General features: G+C 39.4%; 2 protein-coding genes across 3 annotated transcripts in view; one reads left to right on the top strand and one right to left on the bottom strand.

Moving 5' to 3' along the window:
- CPLX1 (complexin 1) overlaps positions 1-5,293 on the top strand; it is a 101,041-nt gene extending 95,748 nt beyond the window's left edge. For both annotated transcript variants that reach the window (XM_066339194.1, XM_066339193.1), the window contains one exon: positions 2,532-5,293. In XM_066339194.1, coding sequence (XP_066195291.1) covers positions 2,532-2,729 — 198 coding nt within the window. In that variant the 3' untranslated portion in view covers positions 2,730-5,293. The remainder of the gene's footprint in view (positions 1-2,531) is intronic.
- PCGF3 (polycomb group ring finger 3) overlaps positions 1-16,622 on the bottom strand; it is a 291,744-nt gene that overhangs the window by 14,275 nt on the left and 260,847 nt on the right. The gene's annotated exons all lie outside the window — the stretch shown is intronic.

The following is a 16,622-nucleotide window of genomic DNA, read 5'->3' as shown; positions in this document are numbered from 1 at the left end:
TTTTTAAAAGTTATTTGTTGACCTCACCCAAACGATTTCATGAGAGGACATTGTTTGAAAATTTTGCTTATATTAAAACTTTCCTTTCTATAATTTTATTTCCTCTGAAACAATTTCAAACCTAAAATATGCCATTTTATTCACATATGAATCTTCACAGCTTACATTTTTTGTTAATACAAAGCATTACAAAATACCACCAAAGTTAAATGATAATATTGAATTTTCATAACTGATTGTTATTGCTCTTTCCTGTGAGCTTGATGTTTGTTCAGCAGACAACCTGAGCTAGATGATCAACACATCTTGAGCTGATACGTGTTTTGTGTTTTGTGATGGAGGATTTGAAAGCATGCAGGGTACCTGTGTGGTACTTGGATTTATGTTGTCTCCTCTAATGTTCTCCTCTAGCTGGCATAGGAAGGCACAATCTGCATATTAATTACACCAGAAATCACCTAAAGACATCTACCGGTGGCCTGAGAGGGAGAATGGGGTTAATACAGCTGTGCAGACTAACTGCAATCCAGCATTGCATGTCATTCCATCTGCATGGTAGATGGTCCTGTGTTGAATCTACTTTGTGGTGTACAGCCCTATAATTACAAGTTGGTAAAATTCTTTCTTTGTCTCACATGTGAATGGAGATATCACTTGTCTTTAATATCTTTCCCATGAAATCAGGAGTGACCCACATCTAGTAGGTATAAAAATTGTAAGACAAATATCCTTAATGAACATTTTGGCATGAGAGAATTGATTTAGAGAACCAGAGTGTTTCAAAGCCACTGCTTTCAACTTTGCAGGCTGTCATCTTAAATATAAATTATGATGGAGAAAGGAATCAAAAATAATGCCTTTTCTCAGAAATGTTTAGGAGGAAAAGTCACATCCAACAGCCCTCTGAAATTAGAAAGTCATGAAAGTGGCAGTGCACTTTTGGTTTTACTGGCTAACAATTTTTACTAATCTTAGAAGTAGAAAAAATGAAAAGGAAAAATAATGAAAATAGTATCTACCTCACGTCTTTTCAGCAGTAAGTTTTATTGGTACTTGAAAATACTGAGTATATCATACCAGCTTAATACTTTGGTGTTTTAGAAATTATACTTAATTTTATTTTTAATGTTCTTTTCAAGCATATTCATACAAAATGAATTGTAAGCAATTGTGCAGGTGCCTGTGAGGTGACTGATGGCTGAGGAGCTGAGAGTGAGCAGCCATGAAGATGGCTTTCCAAAAGGTAAAAAGGATAAGCGGAGCAATATTGCTTCCAGACAGGTAGCTGTTAGCCTGGGGACCACAAGCATCCCAGAAATGTAAAGCTGTCCTCTTTGAAGCACAGCTGGGCTCAGAGAAATGAAGACGCTTCCTGAGTTTGCATCATGATAGCAGTACCAAAAAAGTTTAACCTCCATTTATCATCAGAAAAAGTGGAATCAGTCTGGGAAATTTGAATTGATCTGAATAAACAGAGCAGATCTCTAAACAGTCTGATATAGTTGAAAATGTTCCTACTCCTAGTCTGTTTGGATTAGATGGCCTTGAAATGCACCTTTTAGCTCAAACCATTCTATGATTCAATAATACAGAGGGTAGCTTGCAGGTATACTACTTGCTCTAGGTTAGTAGTCACTAACCTAGAGTGACTGTTTGTGCTGATTTTTTTTTTTATTGGGTATTACCTTAATCTCTGAACTGCAAACACTTATGACATGCATATATTTAGTCCTGTATTAAATCTAGCTTCTTGAATGTAATATCATAAAATAACATTCTGGTTACTCATATAATGTCTTAGTGTCATGGTGCTAGTTCTTAGTGGATGTAGCAAATTTCAAGTACCCATTCTACTCACCGGGTTCAGAGTGATTGTCTTCAAACAGTAGGAGTAAGCTGATGTTCTCATGACGGTTTATTTTCATGGAATTCTTTTTGGGCCACTTATACAAAGAGAACATGGATGAGTGGTATACGATATGTCCACATGAGAATATATAGAACTGTTGTCTTCCCTGATGTCCTGTCTGTCCTGAACTGCTTTCTTTTGTTGATAACTAATTTTTCCCTGAAGTTTTGTCACATCTATAAGCTATAAAATTCTTCAGATGGACTTTCAAAATCATTGTGGGTGATGGACTGGAGCATCAGGCTTGTTAACAGAAAAGAGGAGGATCAACATTAGTAGAATGCCGCCTGAACACTTTACTAACACAGAGCTTATGTTATCTTTACTAGAGACCCACAGCTGCATAGTCCCCTGTATAGTTTCTCCCCTGTACTTGCTTCTGAGTAATCTCAGCATCTTGTCTTGTGAAGGATATCCATACTTAGTGGAGGCAATACTTAGTGGAGGGTTGTTAGTACGGATATTTTTAGTGTCTGTGTAAAATTGTGAAATGAGAATATGTGATGTTCTTACTGCAGAATATGAGGAACCCCATGCAATGGGTGGCTTCATCAGCCATCCTGTTCAGCATGCATTGTTTCTCATATTATGATTCAGATAATGTGTTATCTCTCCCCTGCAGTATGGGATAAAGAAGAAGGAAGAAAAGGAGGCAGAGGCCCAGGCTGCACTGGAAGCTAATGCTGAAGGGAGCCTGACACGCCCAAAGAAGGCTATCCCTCCTGGCTGTGGGGATGAAGAAGAGGAAGAAGAAGAGAGCATCCTAGACACAGTCATCAAATACTTACCAGGGCCTCTGCAGGACATGTTCAAGAAGTAATAGCTGCAGACTGTTAGATGGGCATAAACAGTACTGCAAAGGATTTTTCTTTTGCCCAATGGGGATTTTCAATCTTGCCATTTGTCCCGCAGTCCTCCCCACCTCTGCCCTCTACTGCTCACTAGTCCCTTTGCTTCCCATTCCCTTCTGACTGCCTCTTTCCCTTTCCTCCATCCCAAGACTCATCCATTCCTTAATTTTGTACATAGTCACATCCAGTAGATGCCTCTGAATGGATGTAAAGATTAAAAAGCTGCAGACTACACAACTTTTATTATAAGCCATAGTACTATGTATGTTAAATAAGGCAACTGCACATAAAGCATAAAAACGGAACAATCTCATTACCATCCAATGCAAGAAGGAGCGTTCACTAAGTATGAACAGTGGCCTCTTTTATTTTTTTTAAATTATCTTATTTTTGTTATTGATAATAATTAGTCATTATTATAATGTTCCTATTGATTGGATCACATTAGTGATTTTTTGTTGAGCTCATCTGCTCTTGGAAGGGATATCTCAGTTCTCTCATGGAAGCAGAACTTTTCTGTTTTAATTCCACCCATGACATAAATAAAAGAGAGTTTGGAAAGTATATCATGCCTGACTTATGTAGCTGACATCACTCAGAATTGTGGAAGAAGTGAGTCATCTGCCCTCAGATGCTGTAGAAGTTAAATGCCTCAGAATCTAAGCAAGAGTCATGTTACTTTGGGAATTAGCCATACATTTACCTTGAATGAGTAAATTGATCAGACACTTGCCATATACAGAGGGCTGAAACCACAGAAGAGTGCACAGTGCACTGGTAGAGGACCTCCCCAAGCCCCCTGAAGCCAATGACAAGTGTATTTGCTGCTCTGTTTAACCAATCTTCCTCTTTCTGCCATATTCAACTGTCCTGTTTCCAGCAATGCTTGTGGGTTGGGCATTTGGGTTCCAGCATATTGTCATGGCTGTGTCCCGTCTACCCTTTCCTGCTGAGTGTGGGACTGTGTGGTGTCTTGAATGTTAGTCATGGCAGATCTATAAATATCCATGATGTTTAATGTGCTAAACGACTGCATTGCCTTGGGGACATCACTTATTTTCTGCCCCACTGAGATTCTGCACCTGTAAAATGTAGGTTTCAGGCTCCACCTACTATAAAGGCATAAAGTGAAAATGCTTCTTGAGTGCTGTGCAGGAGCTAATTAGTATTAGAGAAGTGTGTAGTATCCCTTGATAACTGGCAGGGTGGGAGAAGACTTTTTTCTCACTGTTATCTTTGTGGCCTTTTGCAGGCACAGGTACAGAGGTCTCCTCAATGCAACACTGTAGATACCACATAATTGCATAAGAAAATCCAAATTCTGTGGCAGATGTTGACTTGCTAATACTTACATAGATTCAATACATAGATAGACCTATTTTGAATGCAGGTCTCATGATCAGGTATCTGGCTTGTCATCTGAAGAGCTAATCCTGAAATTTTGCATCTGGTTAGGTCTCTGTAGTCAGTGCTATGAGAGTATCATCTCAGTCTCACAATCTTGTCAGGACAATCAGGATTTGTCTGGCAGAACTAGCATTACTTGTCCCTGTCCCTGGGAACAACAAAAATTTCCTAAGTATATGGATGAGATTTGAAAGCAAATACACTCCTTCTGCTTACAACAAAAAGGAGGTTAATATCAGACACTTCATTATGCACCTAAATTAAGCATTTTTCTTCAATGGATCTTCTTTGTTACACTTGTTCAGTGTAACTGAGTTTAGGCAAACCTCTCAGTATTTTCCTGAATAGGATATTTTAGAAGACATTTATCACCTTTCCAGGTAAGAAGAAGAAATCTGTACTATGGTTAAGGAATTGAGCATGAGAGCTCTGTATCTTCCAGTAGCTTCTGTTGTAATAGGAGAAGATTATTTTGAAAGAGAATAAATATAGTGTGCCCTCCTCAAACAATCCTTATTCAGTTGTTTCAGTCTTTCTTCTCAAATAATTTCAAACATAACTTTCTATTGAATCCAAAATAGAGGCTGAAGAGGTCTGGCCGATATGTATGTAAGAACAAGTTGATAAAGATGCAACTTGTTTCAGGCTGGATCTATGAACAAGGCATGTTTCAGGTACAAGCTGCCAAGGGCTATCCAGAGGAAAGAAAAGGTAGGTTTTACTCATTTGGATAATGTCAGTGGGACTTTTTTCCCCCTAACTTTATTTTAAAGCAAGATGACTGCTTCCCTCTTGGGGCTTTTAATGACCCAGAACACTCTATGAATCAGTGCTTGGGTACAGCATGGTAGTGTTGACCAATTTACCATTTTCTAGGAAGAGTGTCCTACTCACACCATGCAAATTCAGGAACTAGTAATTTGAGGCTGTTTAAGTAAATCTCACAAAATTGAAAACTCTCTTTCTGTCACAATGGCAGCAGCTCACTTTGATGCTCTGCCACAGAGTATCCAACATCTCTGAAAGCTAAAAGGCAGAGCCTGGCTCTTCACTTCAGCCACTCGTGGTTGCTAGATCTAACCTAGATCACTGACAGACATCAATACTTTTGAAATGCCTGGAGTAATCTTTGTGGCACATATTCTCTAATACTTAAGTAGAACCACCAGAAATGTGCCTGTGCTAAAATGAATCCATTCATATATTTCCCTGACCTTGTGCTGGGGAACTCTGCAAACAAACAAATGAGAAAATAAGCTTATTCTGCTTTACTTCTGCTTTTCTCTTCTACTTGATTCCTGACCTTTCCATAACCCCTATTACTGATTCCCTTCCTCAGTGAACCGAATACTGTTCCTGACTTAAGATCAGAATTTTCTGCCTAGCATTCTCCTTGCATAATGTTAATGCTGGTTGTTTTCACAGTCTCTCTGGCAGCTTATTGTGCGTGTTTGTGCACATATCTGTGGAAGGTGAGGAAATCAGAGAAAGTGAGGAAATCAGGGGAGGAGAGAGAGAAAGGAAGACTGTTACTGTTTTAGATAATTGTGCCTCAGCAGCTGTGGCATTGAATGACCTGTCTAAGTCAGGATCTTGTGTAGACTGTACTCAAATTTCTTAAGCAAGTAGTGCTATTCCTGGGCTCAGAACTTTAAAAATACAACCCTTGAGAGCTGAGCTCCTGAGCTGTGTGGACACTTGGATTAAACCCCTGAAGACGGTAATAGGATCTATTATTATCTATACTGAGTCTGGTAGGCCTCATTCCAGGTTCACAAAGAAGGAGGGAAAGGGAAGGTGGTTTATTAAGTAGTGTTTTCTAGTCTTTTTCATTGTGGGATCTTCCCAGCTCAGCCATTTCATCACTTCTGTATCTCAACTGGCCTGCACCTGCAGCGGCCCTTCCTCCACTGACAGCAGAGAGTTCATCCAGGTGTGAGCTGGTGGTTTCCATTTTCTTTTTCTTGCCATAAGAAACACAACAGAAGATCCACCACAGGTACTGGATAGGTTTTGCTTGGTATTGCCTCACATAACTTTTGGCACGTTGCATGAGAGTGGACCTCTCCTCAAGTCATTCCACAGTCCCCAAGTGCCTAAGCCATGCTGAACAGACTCAAGAACAAGGCACTCTCCCTTCTCTTCTGCCCATCCATTTCCCTTCCCACTCAGAACTGGTAACAAGGGACACAGACACCTTTGACTAGTGTGGGAATCAGAAGCATTGTCTCACACACTTTCCCCCTTGGCACTCAAGCAGATGATGAAGCACTTAAACAAGAGACCAAAGAGAAGCATGGTTCATTGTTTGGATTCTGAATATTTTTTGTCTTTCATGACATTGTTTTGTTTGCATCACTGGTCTGTTCAATCTCAGGTAAATGAGGTGTTTTGGTTTTATAACTACTTTTATTTACACACAGAAAGGTTGTTGGCTAGACACTGCAGTCATTTTCCCTCACAGTACCAAGACCTTACAGGTTAGTAAAAGAAAAGTACCTTACAGGTTAGTAAAAGAAAAGTCTAAGGGCCTTCACATTTGGGGGGTAAATGATTTAGTTTGCCATTGACCTTGTGAACTCACATTTATACGTAGAGAAAGCCATATGAAATCAGACTGCAATATTAATTATCAATGCTACTCTTGTGTTTAAAACTAATAAAACAAAATATAAGATCATGTGCTTAATCACTTTGGAGTTCCTCTGTCTATATTTCTAGTATCATACATTGGCTTAGATCCCTCCCAGCCTCTCTCTTTCATCAAGAAAGATCATGTCAGTGCCGCTGAATACATCTTTTTGCCAAGCTTTTTGTGCTAGAACAAGCATTGTTAGAAATTAGCTGTTGTGATCTAAATGTGAACGTCTTCTGTATCTGGAAGTTGTCTGTATTTGTTCTGAATATATGTTATCAAGATAACTGTTTCTTCATGCACTGAGTTAGTAAAATATTTCAATACTGTCATCAAAAAATTTGCCTGTTTTCTCTCTTTCTCTTTCACACACACAGAGCAAAATTGAACTTAGTCATGCATTTTCTAGTAGAAATGCTCCCCAGCTTTCTTTCAGATGCATGCAGTACTTGAGGATGATTTAAAGTAGAGACATTGTAAACGTGATTTTAATTTGTTATTTTCCTGGTATTTTTTCCTGCATGATGTGGGTAAATGGTATGATGTTCTTTTAAAATGGAATCACAGCCAATAAAAAACCCCAGTGATTTCATAAATTGTTTGCAATGCTTTCCTGTGAAATTCCTACCAGGCTGCATTTGGAAATTGAAGCATGGTTGCTCATATACAAATAGAATGGTAACAGAATTGGGGAGCAACATGAATGTTACTTGAATAAATATGCTCATTTTTTCATTTGTCAAAAACACTGATGACATTTGATGTGTACAGGTGATTATCAAATATTAAGTAAGTTTTGCTACTGGGAAATAGTTTTCCTCAGGAAGAGCACAACAACACTTCTTTGAAAGAAACACAGACACTTTGCTATGGTTTAGTGAGAATATGTTTGGATTTTAAGACAAAAAATGTAACACACTGATTTGCAACGACACAAAGTGTATCTCAGGATCCAGAATTTGTGATATATACAAAACTTGTTGAATGGCAAATTCCACACGGCTAGGCCTCATTTTACTCGCTCAGGCACAAATCATTAGTTGCTATATTCAGCATGAAAGTGTTGCATCAGGTTAGAAAAAGATATTACCATACATGTCATAGAAAAACCTGATACCCTTTTATCTACCCTTCCTTAGGAGCACTGTTTGATGATTCAGTTTTTTGGGGGTGTTTCACTAACAGAAGCAGCCACAGGACTGTCACAGAGAATCAATCCATATTATTTACATTCCAGAACACCAACTAAGAATTTGAGCCCAATACTGCTAAAACTGACACATGTTAATGCTGCTGCAGACTGTGAGTTCAAGGACAGGCTCTCCATGTACTTCAGGTTCCAGGCAAGGTCTGTGTTTGAGGAAGATAACAGAGCAAGAAAATACTTTTCACTGCTTACCCCAAGAAACAAACAGCTTAAGGGACCCAGAACTCTCATATCAGACAAGTGTTGGGGACAAGATCCAGATACTGAAGAAGGAAAGCAGGTGATTTTGACAGACTTCATTTTGCAATGGAGATAAATGATTCTTTTTAAACAGCTTCTGCTTTCTTATTTTAAAAAAAGAAGAAAAAAGAAAAAAAGAAAAGAAAAAAAGAGAAGTGTAAATTCCAGTGGTTAGGCTGGTGCAATTTACCTTTTCCCATTTAAAAAGTACACTTTATCAGGTAAAATCCTCACCAGAGGAGAAAGAGAAAAAAAAAAAAAAATCAGCAGGCACATCATGAGGGCCTCTGGAGTGACAAGCTTCTCCAGTTACGAAAATGCATTAGTGATCTATTTCTCAGGCACTGATCTTAGGATGAAATTATTAGCCCTACTGCAAGCTCTCTCTCTTCACTGACAGCAGTGGTGGCATGGACTACATACTTGGGGCAAATATTTAACCTCCAAATGAAAATTTGGGTGCAAAGATCCTCATTGTGGTCCTGATTAAGACCATTTAAATGTCTTAATTTCATTTTCTTCCTGAAGTGCTATGGATGGTCCAGAGTCTATAAAGCTTTCTCTAAAAATGTCATTTGAATGAAGGCTACTGAACAATGCTGGCACAATGCTGTTCTGTATATTGGCATCACAGGAGGTTTGTGGCAACCATAAACATCCCCAGTTAAAAAATCCCAACTGAGATTTTTATTTCTTCTGTAACTGACTCTCCCCTTTTCAGTAAAAAAAAAACCAAAAAACCACCACCACCACCACTAAAAGACCCACCAAAACCCCCACATCAAAAATGTAACTGCATTGGGGTATTCGTTGTTGAAGATAACTCTGCTACAGCCTGTCACCTGTGATTTTACAGACAGTTTGAGACAGTTTGAAAAAATGTCTGAAAAAATTGATGTCTGAAAAAGACAAATGGCTGGAATATGTTATGTCAAACACCCATGCTTTCCTGAGCCTTTACCATTGAGAAGCTGAATTCTGCTAGTGCTGTGAGATGGAAATAATTTTTTCATTTGAGATTTGCTTTTCTCAGAAAATCTATTTTTGTATGAGAGGGTCAGATATAACATTGTATTTGGAAACCTTGAGCTGCAGCAGCTGAGCCTATTTTGAATTAGAAAAGGACTTATTTAAAACCTATGTGATGAACATTTCAGCTGGGCTGTGAGAGGTTTAGTCCATCACAAACAACAACTGTCCAACTGAAAATATGGTTCATTCCTATTAAATTTTAATAAAAAATATTTTTAATTTGCACAAAATAGAACATATCATTCTAATTTGTCAGCTGCTTGTCAAAAAGGTCGAACCCAAGAAAGGCCAGTCTGTACAAAAAGGGTGAATGTGTACTGAAATGTAATTAAGGTATTAATACTTCATATTCTGTTTCAATTTTCACTTTACTTTTGCTGAAAATAGCCAAACTATGTGTACAATCACTTCAAATTTGTGTATGTGTGTCATCAACCTGAAGCTGGTACATGGCTGATATGGGACTATCAGTTTCATAGCTGGATGAACTGTGAATTTTCTGCATATACAAACCCAATATCTAGCAGCTTGCTTATATATTATTGAAACTGAGACACATTTTCAGGTTTCCATATCTTATCAAGACCTGAGCAGATGCTCATCAGATATTCACCCCTCTGCCACAAAGAAAACTCTTTTTTGTGAAGCCTGAGCATGGAAAATCATAGAAGTATAGAAGCAAAAGACTTTTAAGATCATCAAGCCCAGCCATCAATGTAGTTCCACCACTATGTTTACCAATAAACCATGTCCTCAATGGACATATTCGGGTGACTCCCACTACTTCCCTGTTCCTCCCAATGTTCTACAATTCTTTCTGGAAAAAACAAAGAAACAAACAACAAACCAGGAAAAAACTGAAACCAACCAAACAAAAAACCCCTAATATCTAGTCTAGATCTTCCCTGGGGCAACTAGAGACTCTTTCCTCTTAACCTGTTACTTGCTACATGGGGAAGAGACCCACCCCTACCTGGGTACACCCTCTTTTCAGGCAGTTGTAGAGAGTGGAAAAGTCTCCCCTCAGCCTCCTTTTCTCCAGGCCAAACAACTCCGGCTCCCTCAGCCACGCCTCACAGGATTCATGCTTCAGACCCTTCACCAGCTCCATTGTCCTTTTCTGGACCTGCTCATCCAGCTATCGCTGAGGAGGACCAGCCCCAAAACTGAACCCTGAGGAGCCCCACTTGTGAGTGGTCCCCAGCTGGATGTAACTCCACCACCACTCTCTGGGCCTGGCCATCCTGATGGTTTTTTACTAAGTAAACATGGTTTCACCAAGAGAATGCTGTGGGAATCTCAGACTAATTCTGAATATTTTAAAGTGAATGCACTTAGAAATAAATAGATTAATAGAGATTGATTCTCTGAAAAAAATCTTGCTACTGAAATTCATCTGGGACACTTGGGGACAAAACGCATTATTATCTCTTTCAAAGTAATACTTGAAGAAATTCCAACACATGTATTGCCAACTGACAATCAAGTTACAGATTGAAAGCTGTTCTTATTTAGATGATTAAATAAAACATTTGGTTTCTCAGTCCTAAATGGAAATGAAATGCAAGGCATTTGAAAATTTTTCTCATTTTTTATAGCATAGTGTTAGGAAACTCCTAATGATCTCATATTTTTACCTAGAAAATAAAATAATTCCTTTTTTTTTGTGGTATTGCAGACTTTTTTAATGTGGACATGAGCCAGACTAGCTTAATAGGCTATGACAAAGGGAGGAAAACTAAAATGCCCTCAACACATTTAAAATAATGGGCAAGCAGATGGTAATTGCTCATGGGTTTGGGATTTTTTTTTTTTTTTTTTTTTTTTTTAGTCAATTCAAAAGAGCTCTGCACTACATTTGGAGGAGGAAAATGAGAGTAGAATATTTTAGTGGAAATTTCCTAGGCAGACTATACAAGTTCTGTTATTCACTGTGGTTATGAAGGATAGCTCAGCATAAACACAAAAGTTGTGCACAAAGATAAGTTCTGGAGATTCATCCTCGTGCAAAGCAAAAAGAGAGAGCACTGCCCATTGTCAAATTCACTTGCCTGAGCAGAGGAAGCTAGAGCAACAGAGCTAATAATTTTCACCCTCTAGTGAAATGAGAATAATGATACTGAGCCATCTTTGAGCTGCTCCTGCAAGACACATTGTCCTTTACATAAATAGCCTTCTCTGAGGACTCTGGAAACAGATGTCAACAATATCGAAGGAATCTATGTCAGAAAGACTCCTGGGAACCATGAGATGAAACAGATTAAAAAAGATATCACTTACCAAATGTTACTGCAGGTCATAACACCAAGAATATTAATTAGAGTAACCTAGCTGATACTCAGATATTTAAATACTTGTATTTTTAGATGGAAATTTATTTACCTACTGTAAATTCTACTTCATACTTGCTTAGTGGAGCACATTGAGTTCTCCCTTAGAGAAGATTTGCAAACAGGGGAAACATAGTCAACTCAATACAATTAAATGTTTATTGATGGCAAAAGTTAAATATCGGTGACTTTTTCTCTTCTTCATGACCTGATCTATGGCTCTTTAAAGGTGACCAGAGAAAGACCATCTTTCACTTGTAAGTTTTTTATTTCTCAGAGACTACAAATGTTTTCCACTCAAAAAGTTTCTTTCAGTCCTCATTTCCTCTCTCATAAATGGTGAGAGAAGACAGTCCTGCATCACTCAAGGAATTCAGCAGATGTTGTTGGTTGTTAAATGGCTTTTAAAAAAAGTCTCAACAGAAGCAGAATATCAACTACATCTACATGAGTTCTCTTTCCAAGTCAGGGCCAAGGATCTTCCAGGATGACCATGAAGACAAAATTCTTGGCTTTTTTTTTTTTTTTTTTTTTAATTTAAATGAAACACTGAAGGTTTTACATATTAGTAAACAATGTAAGAGATAACATAGAACAAAACTTTTGCAAGACCCCTTCCTGCCTCTTTCCCGTTAATGGCTCTGAGTGAGGGTCCAAGAGAGGCTGTAGTCAGCAAGGAAAGCAATGCTTAGTACAAAATAAAAGCCAAGTTCATTGTGAGTGATGTTCCACAGTCCTGTGGCTGGTCATGGTCACTGTCAGGTGACAGGAAGTCTATAGTGAGGAACAGCTCTCCATGGAAGTAGGCTGGGCTGCCTCCAAGGTTTCAGATATCAGGTGCCAGCTGCAGTTGGGATAGAGGCACAGGCCTGTCAGGAGCCCACTGCCCAGCAGATCTCCTGTGTCAGAACATGATTGTCTGGTCAAGAAAGCAGAAATGAGTAAGAAAGAGAGAGTGCTGCACTGAGAAACTGGCTTGCTATGCTAAGACACATTTCTCCACAGATGACCATAAAAGACCTCTTAAGCTGTGACTGCCCTAGTGTGTGAATTCCTGGCTTGCTTCTCTCCAAGGTACACAGATTTTATGACTAAATAAAAGCAAAAGCTGTGAGGAAAGGCACAAACACATACTAATAGTGATGTGGCATGTTGTGGAACAGGAAATGGCTGCTCAGCAAAGCTGAGAGACCCTTGAAATTTTCTGGAGAGACAAGGTTAGGGTACATACCTCTCCTTTAAGCAGTTTGTGAATCTCTGCACAGTCACTCTTGGCAGTGCTCCTGTTCGCTGACAGTGAAGGACCTGCATTTGCCAGGGGAAAGGTTTCATAAATCTGGGAAGCTCAGGGCTTGGCTCTGGAATTATTGGAAGAGCTTCCTAGGACTGCAGCATTGTCTGCTGATCTCTTATGTCAACTAATCTCTGCCAGAAAACATATTTGCCTTCCCTGCCTAGCAAAGAAAGCTGTTTCCTGCTCTGCCTAGTGATCAAAAATAAACACATTACCTACTCCAAATCACAGATCTGCACATCACGTAGTTGGCTTTCCAAACCTCTCTCCTTTTACTTGGAAAGAAAAAAGATGAGACATTTCCGGGTGAAAACACTTTTGGTCAGCCCTGCCCTTGCATGAAATGAGTCATATCTCCATTGCCATGTTTGCAGGATTCATTCCTTCTGTACCTGTCTGTTGATGTGGAGCTGGGACTTCTGCCCTCACTACTACCAATTCACAAGATTAGTAGCTTCTTTGTTCTCTTGTCACTTACACCAGCCATGTCAGGCATGCTGAAAGCTTTTCCCAGACAGAAAAGAGGCTGGTGAGGATTCAATTTCAGGCTGTAGAGCAGACCAGATAGCCTGGCCAATGGCAGCTTGGCAAACTGATGTCCGCATTTATTCTGAGACCATCCCAGAAGTTGTGCACCGTGCCTGCAGGTTCCCCAAGTGTCACTGGAACACAGAAGGTCAGTGACGGCATACAGCTGTCTTCATATTTCTGCTCCCATACTTCTTTTTCTTTTTATACCCTAATAGCATCCTGATTATTTGGTTATCATGTATGTTTATTGAGAACCTGTGGTCTTCTCCAACTTCTGGGTATTAGTGGACCAAAAAGGGAAATTTGAAACAGATCCTTTCCCTCAAATAAGACACTTGAGCTCTCATTGAGCTTCCTTCCTTTTGGGGGTAAAAGTTCCGCTACATTCCTTTTGCCTAGGATTTGTTTATTGTGAGTGGTAGGCTTAAGAAACGTATTTCTCTGCCAGGCTTGCTCCATTTCTTTCCCAAGAGTGAGAGCTTCACCCAGGCTCATGCAACATTTTTAAGTGCAGTCACCCTGGAATGTTTGCATAAGAAAAATAGCAGCCAAATCGGTAAGCTCATATTTGGAGGAAATACACATCCACTTTTCCCCAGTGTGTTGCTGTTTGGCAGAGAATGTCTGGCTCTGGTCCACCCTAGGTCTCTGCAGGCATTTAACAGTGCCCTGATCCATTAATTGGTGGAGACTTAATCTTACAGCTTTCACAGACTGCCTTGCTATTGCGAATAGACTTTGGCAGTTGACAATGAAGAAGCTCTATTTATGGTTTCTCCAAGGAAGACCTTCATGTTCTAGGGAGGGGAGAAAAAGCAGTGACTCTCATCTTCAAGAGAATTAACTATACTGAGCTTTCCATGCTCTTGGGATGGTATTAGTGTGATGAAAAATGACAGATTAATAAGAAATTTACCCATATTAATAAGCCCAAAGATGGCTTGGCTGTGGGGGAATTAATTTTAATTGATTTGTCAAAAAAAGCACACTTCCTACCATTTCCCAGTGGGATCAGAGATACTTATCTGACAAAATCCTCCAATGCCTAAAACTTTGAATTGTCTTAACAAAAAATGCACTGCATCTGAAGCCAGGTCTTTGGGTTCCAATTGATTCTGAGTGGTACTGGGGTACATGAGCAGTCTTCATCTCAACATCATGATGTTACTCTCTTACCCTCTGTGATGAGACTTTATAGAGAAATACATTCCTGCAGGACCATGGGTGCCATGTGACTGTAGCATACCCTTGTGCCAAATAGAAGCTGTAAGTTTAATGTGTGCAAGGCAGCACTGTGGGCAGAATGTGGTACAAATGACTGAGATTAATGGAAGGGAAAACCAGACAGCACTGTGAAACTACCAGCCTCTGAAGTCTAGGTGCTGAAGACAAAATGCTTTCCAAGGACCTGTTGCTAGTGAACATACTCCAACTCTGTCAAGAACTCTTGTGAAAGGTTAAGGCAGAAGATGCATGGCTATGGCACACCACCTAGACTCGACTCCACAGAATAGGGGTTCCCTCCACAGCTCCCTCCTTCTAATCTCGCCTTGTGGTCAAGTTTGCTGTGGAAATGTCCTTTTAAGACGAGAATACACTATTATATCTCTCTGAGTCACCAGAGAACTTGGCTTTTTTTTTGGCAAGAAGACCTTGAGAAAACAGAGCAACCAAATGTCCTTGTGAAGTAGCAGATGTCTTCTAAAAGAATATGAGACGAGACTGAGCACAGGACAGGGAAATTCAAAATAACAGTGTTACACCCTCCTTGAAGTCCTGCACATTTTCTGTGAACTCATACTCTAAAGCTAAGAAAAAGTGACAAATTGAAGTCCCAGTTAGCAACATTTCCCCCATCATTTCCACAAAATCACATCTATCAATTTACTTGGCAATTACTCACCAATTTTCTCTTAAATTCAAGATCAGATATGATGAATAGAAGTTTTCTACAGCATTGCATGTAAAATGGTAAAAATTTAATGGATAGATTTTTCTTTTTAGCCTCTGCCACAGACCTTTTCCACATACAAAACATGCTGTTAAAAGCAGTGCTTTTTCACAGTGAGATTGTTGGGTAAAACCCAATAACCAAACCGCGTCCACCCTACAAGAAAATAACCTCTAAATGCAGTTGTCACTACCAAGCACTGATATTTTAGTAGCAATCACCACAGATAAGAGTCCAGTGGGGCCACAACATTCAAGCTAGGCATTACTTTGAATTGTAGCATTATAGCTTACCAATACTTTAAAAGAGCCCCAGCTGGACAAAAGTTGAACTATTGAAGACAAAGAAGGAAAAGAAAAGGGCAGGACAGACCTACAAATGAGGTCTGAATTTAATTGCAGTCACAATTTTGGGGATGAAAACCTGTAGATTGTCAAGTGTAGATTTGTCACTGTCAAGGAACTGTGTGAAAATAACAATTACAACTGGTAGGAGCAGTGGAAGAACTAATCCCACAGCAATAAACACAGCCTTGAAAACCTCCCTCCCATACTGACGACAAGAATTGAATAAACACTGTGGAGCTAATAGGAAGCTGCAGATGAAAGCACTTGTCAGAGATGTCTATGAGTGAGTGTGACCTATTCAAATTACACGTAAGAGGTCCAAAGGCCATGTAAAGTTCATAGGAGAAAAGGCTGCTATAGATCATGCCATCAGTAAAACACACTTAGATAAACACATACACCAGACAAAATATCCCAGCCCCCTAGAAAACCTGCTAAAGTTATGTCACAAATACCTCTTGCTAGCAAAATTCTTCTTTCTCACTGACAAAAATGACATGAGTGCTTATTTTTCCATTAACATTTTTCGTGGCTTTGAGACCTGGCTAGCAAAAGGTATCAGTAAAATAAGATTCAGTATGTGGTGTCTCATCATGCTGTTAGGATACTCTGTGGCTGAGATCAAACCAAACTGAATGAGTACAGGGTGACAGAGGAAAATGCTTTCTTCTTCATGTCCTGGGGAAAACTGTCTTGTTCCAGTGCTGGTGAATTGCATCCCAGAGGAAGAATGATGAAGTGTCACTTTCTTGGAGAAAAACAAGTGGACTAGGAGCTAGGTCACCAGACCAGGCTTGGGTGGCTTTTCTCTGCCTCTTCTTTTTGTTTACTTTTATTGTTTATTTTACCTTGAATCTAGAAGTTTTGCACTGATGTTTTTTTCAGGCA

Source organism: Sylvia atricapilla, chromosome Z (genome assembly GCF_009819655.1).
Source record: "Sylvia atricapilla isolate bSylAtr1 chromosome Z, bSylAtr1.pri, whole genome shotgun sequence".
Classification (NCBI taxonomy): domain Eukaryota; kingdom Metazoa; phylum Chordata; class Aves; order Passeriformes; family Sylviidae; genus Sylvia; species Sylvia atricapilla.
Note: the sequence above shows the minus strand (reverse complement) of the source record. Positions and strands in the feature narration are given on the sequence as shown.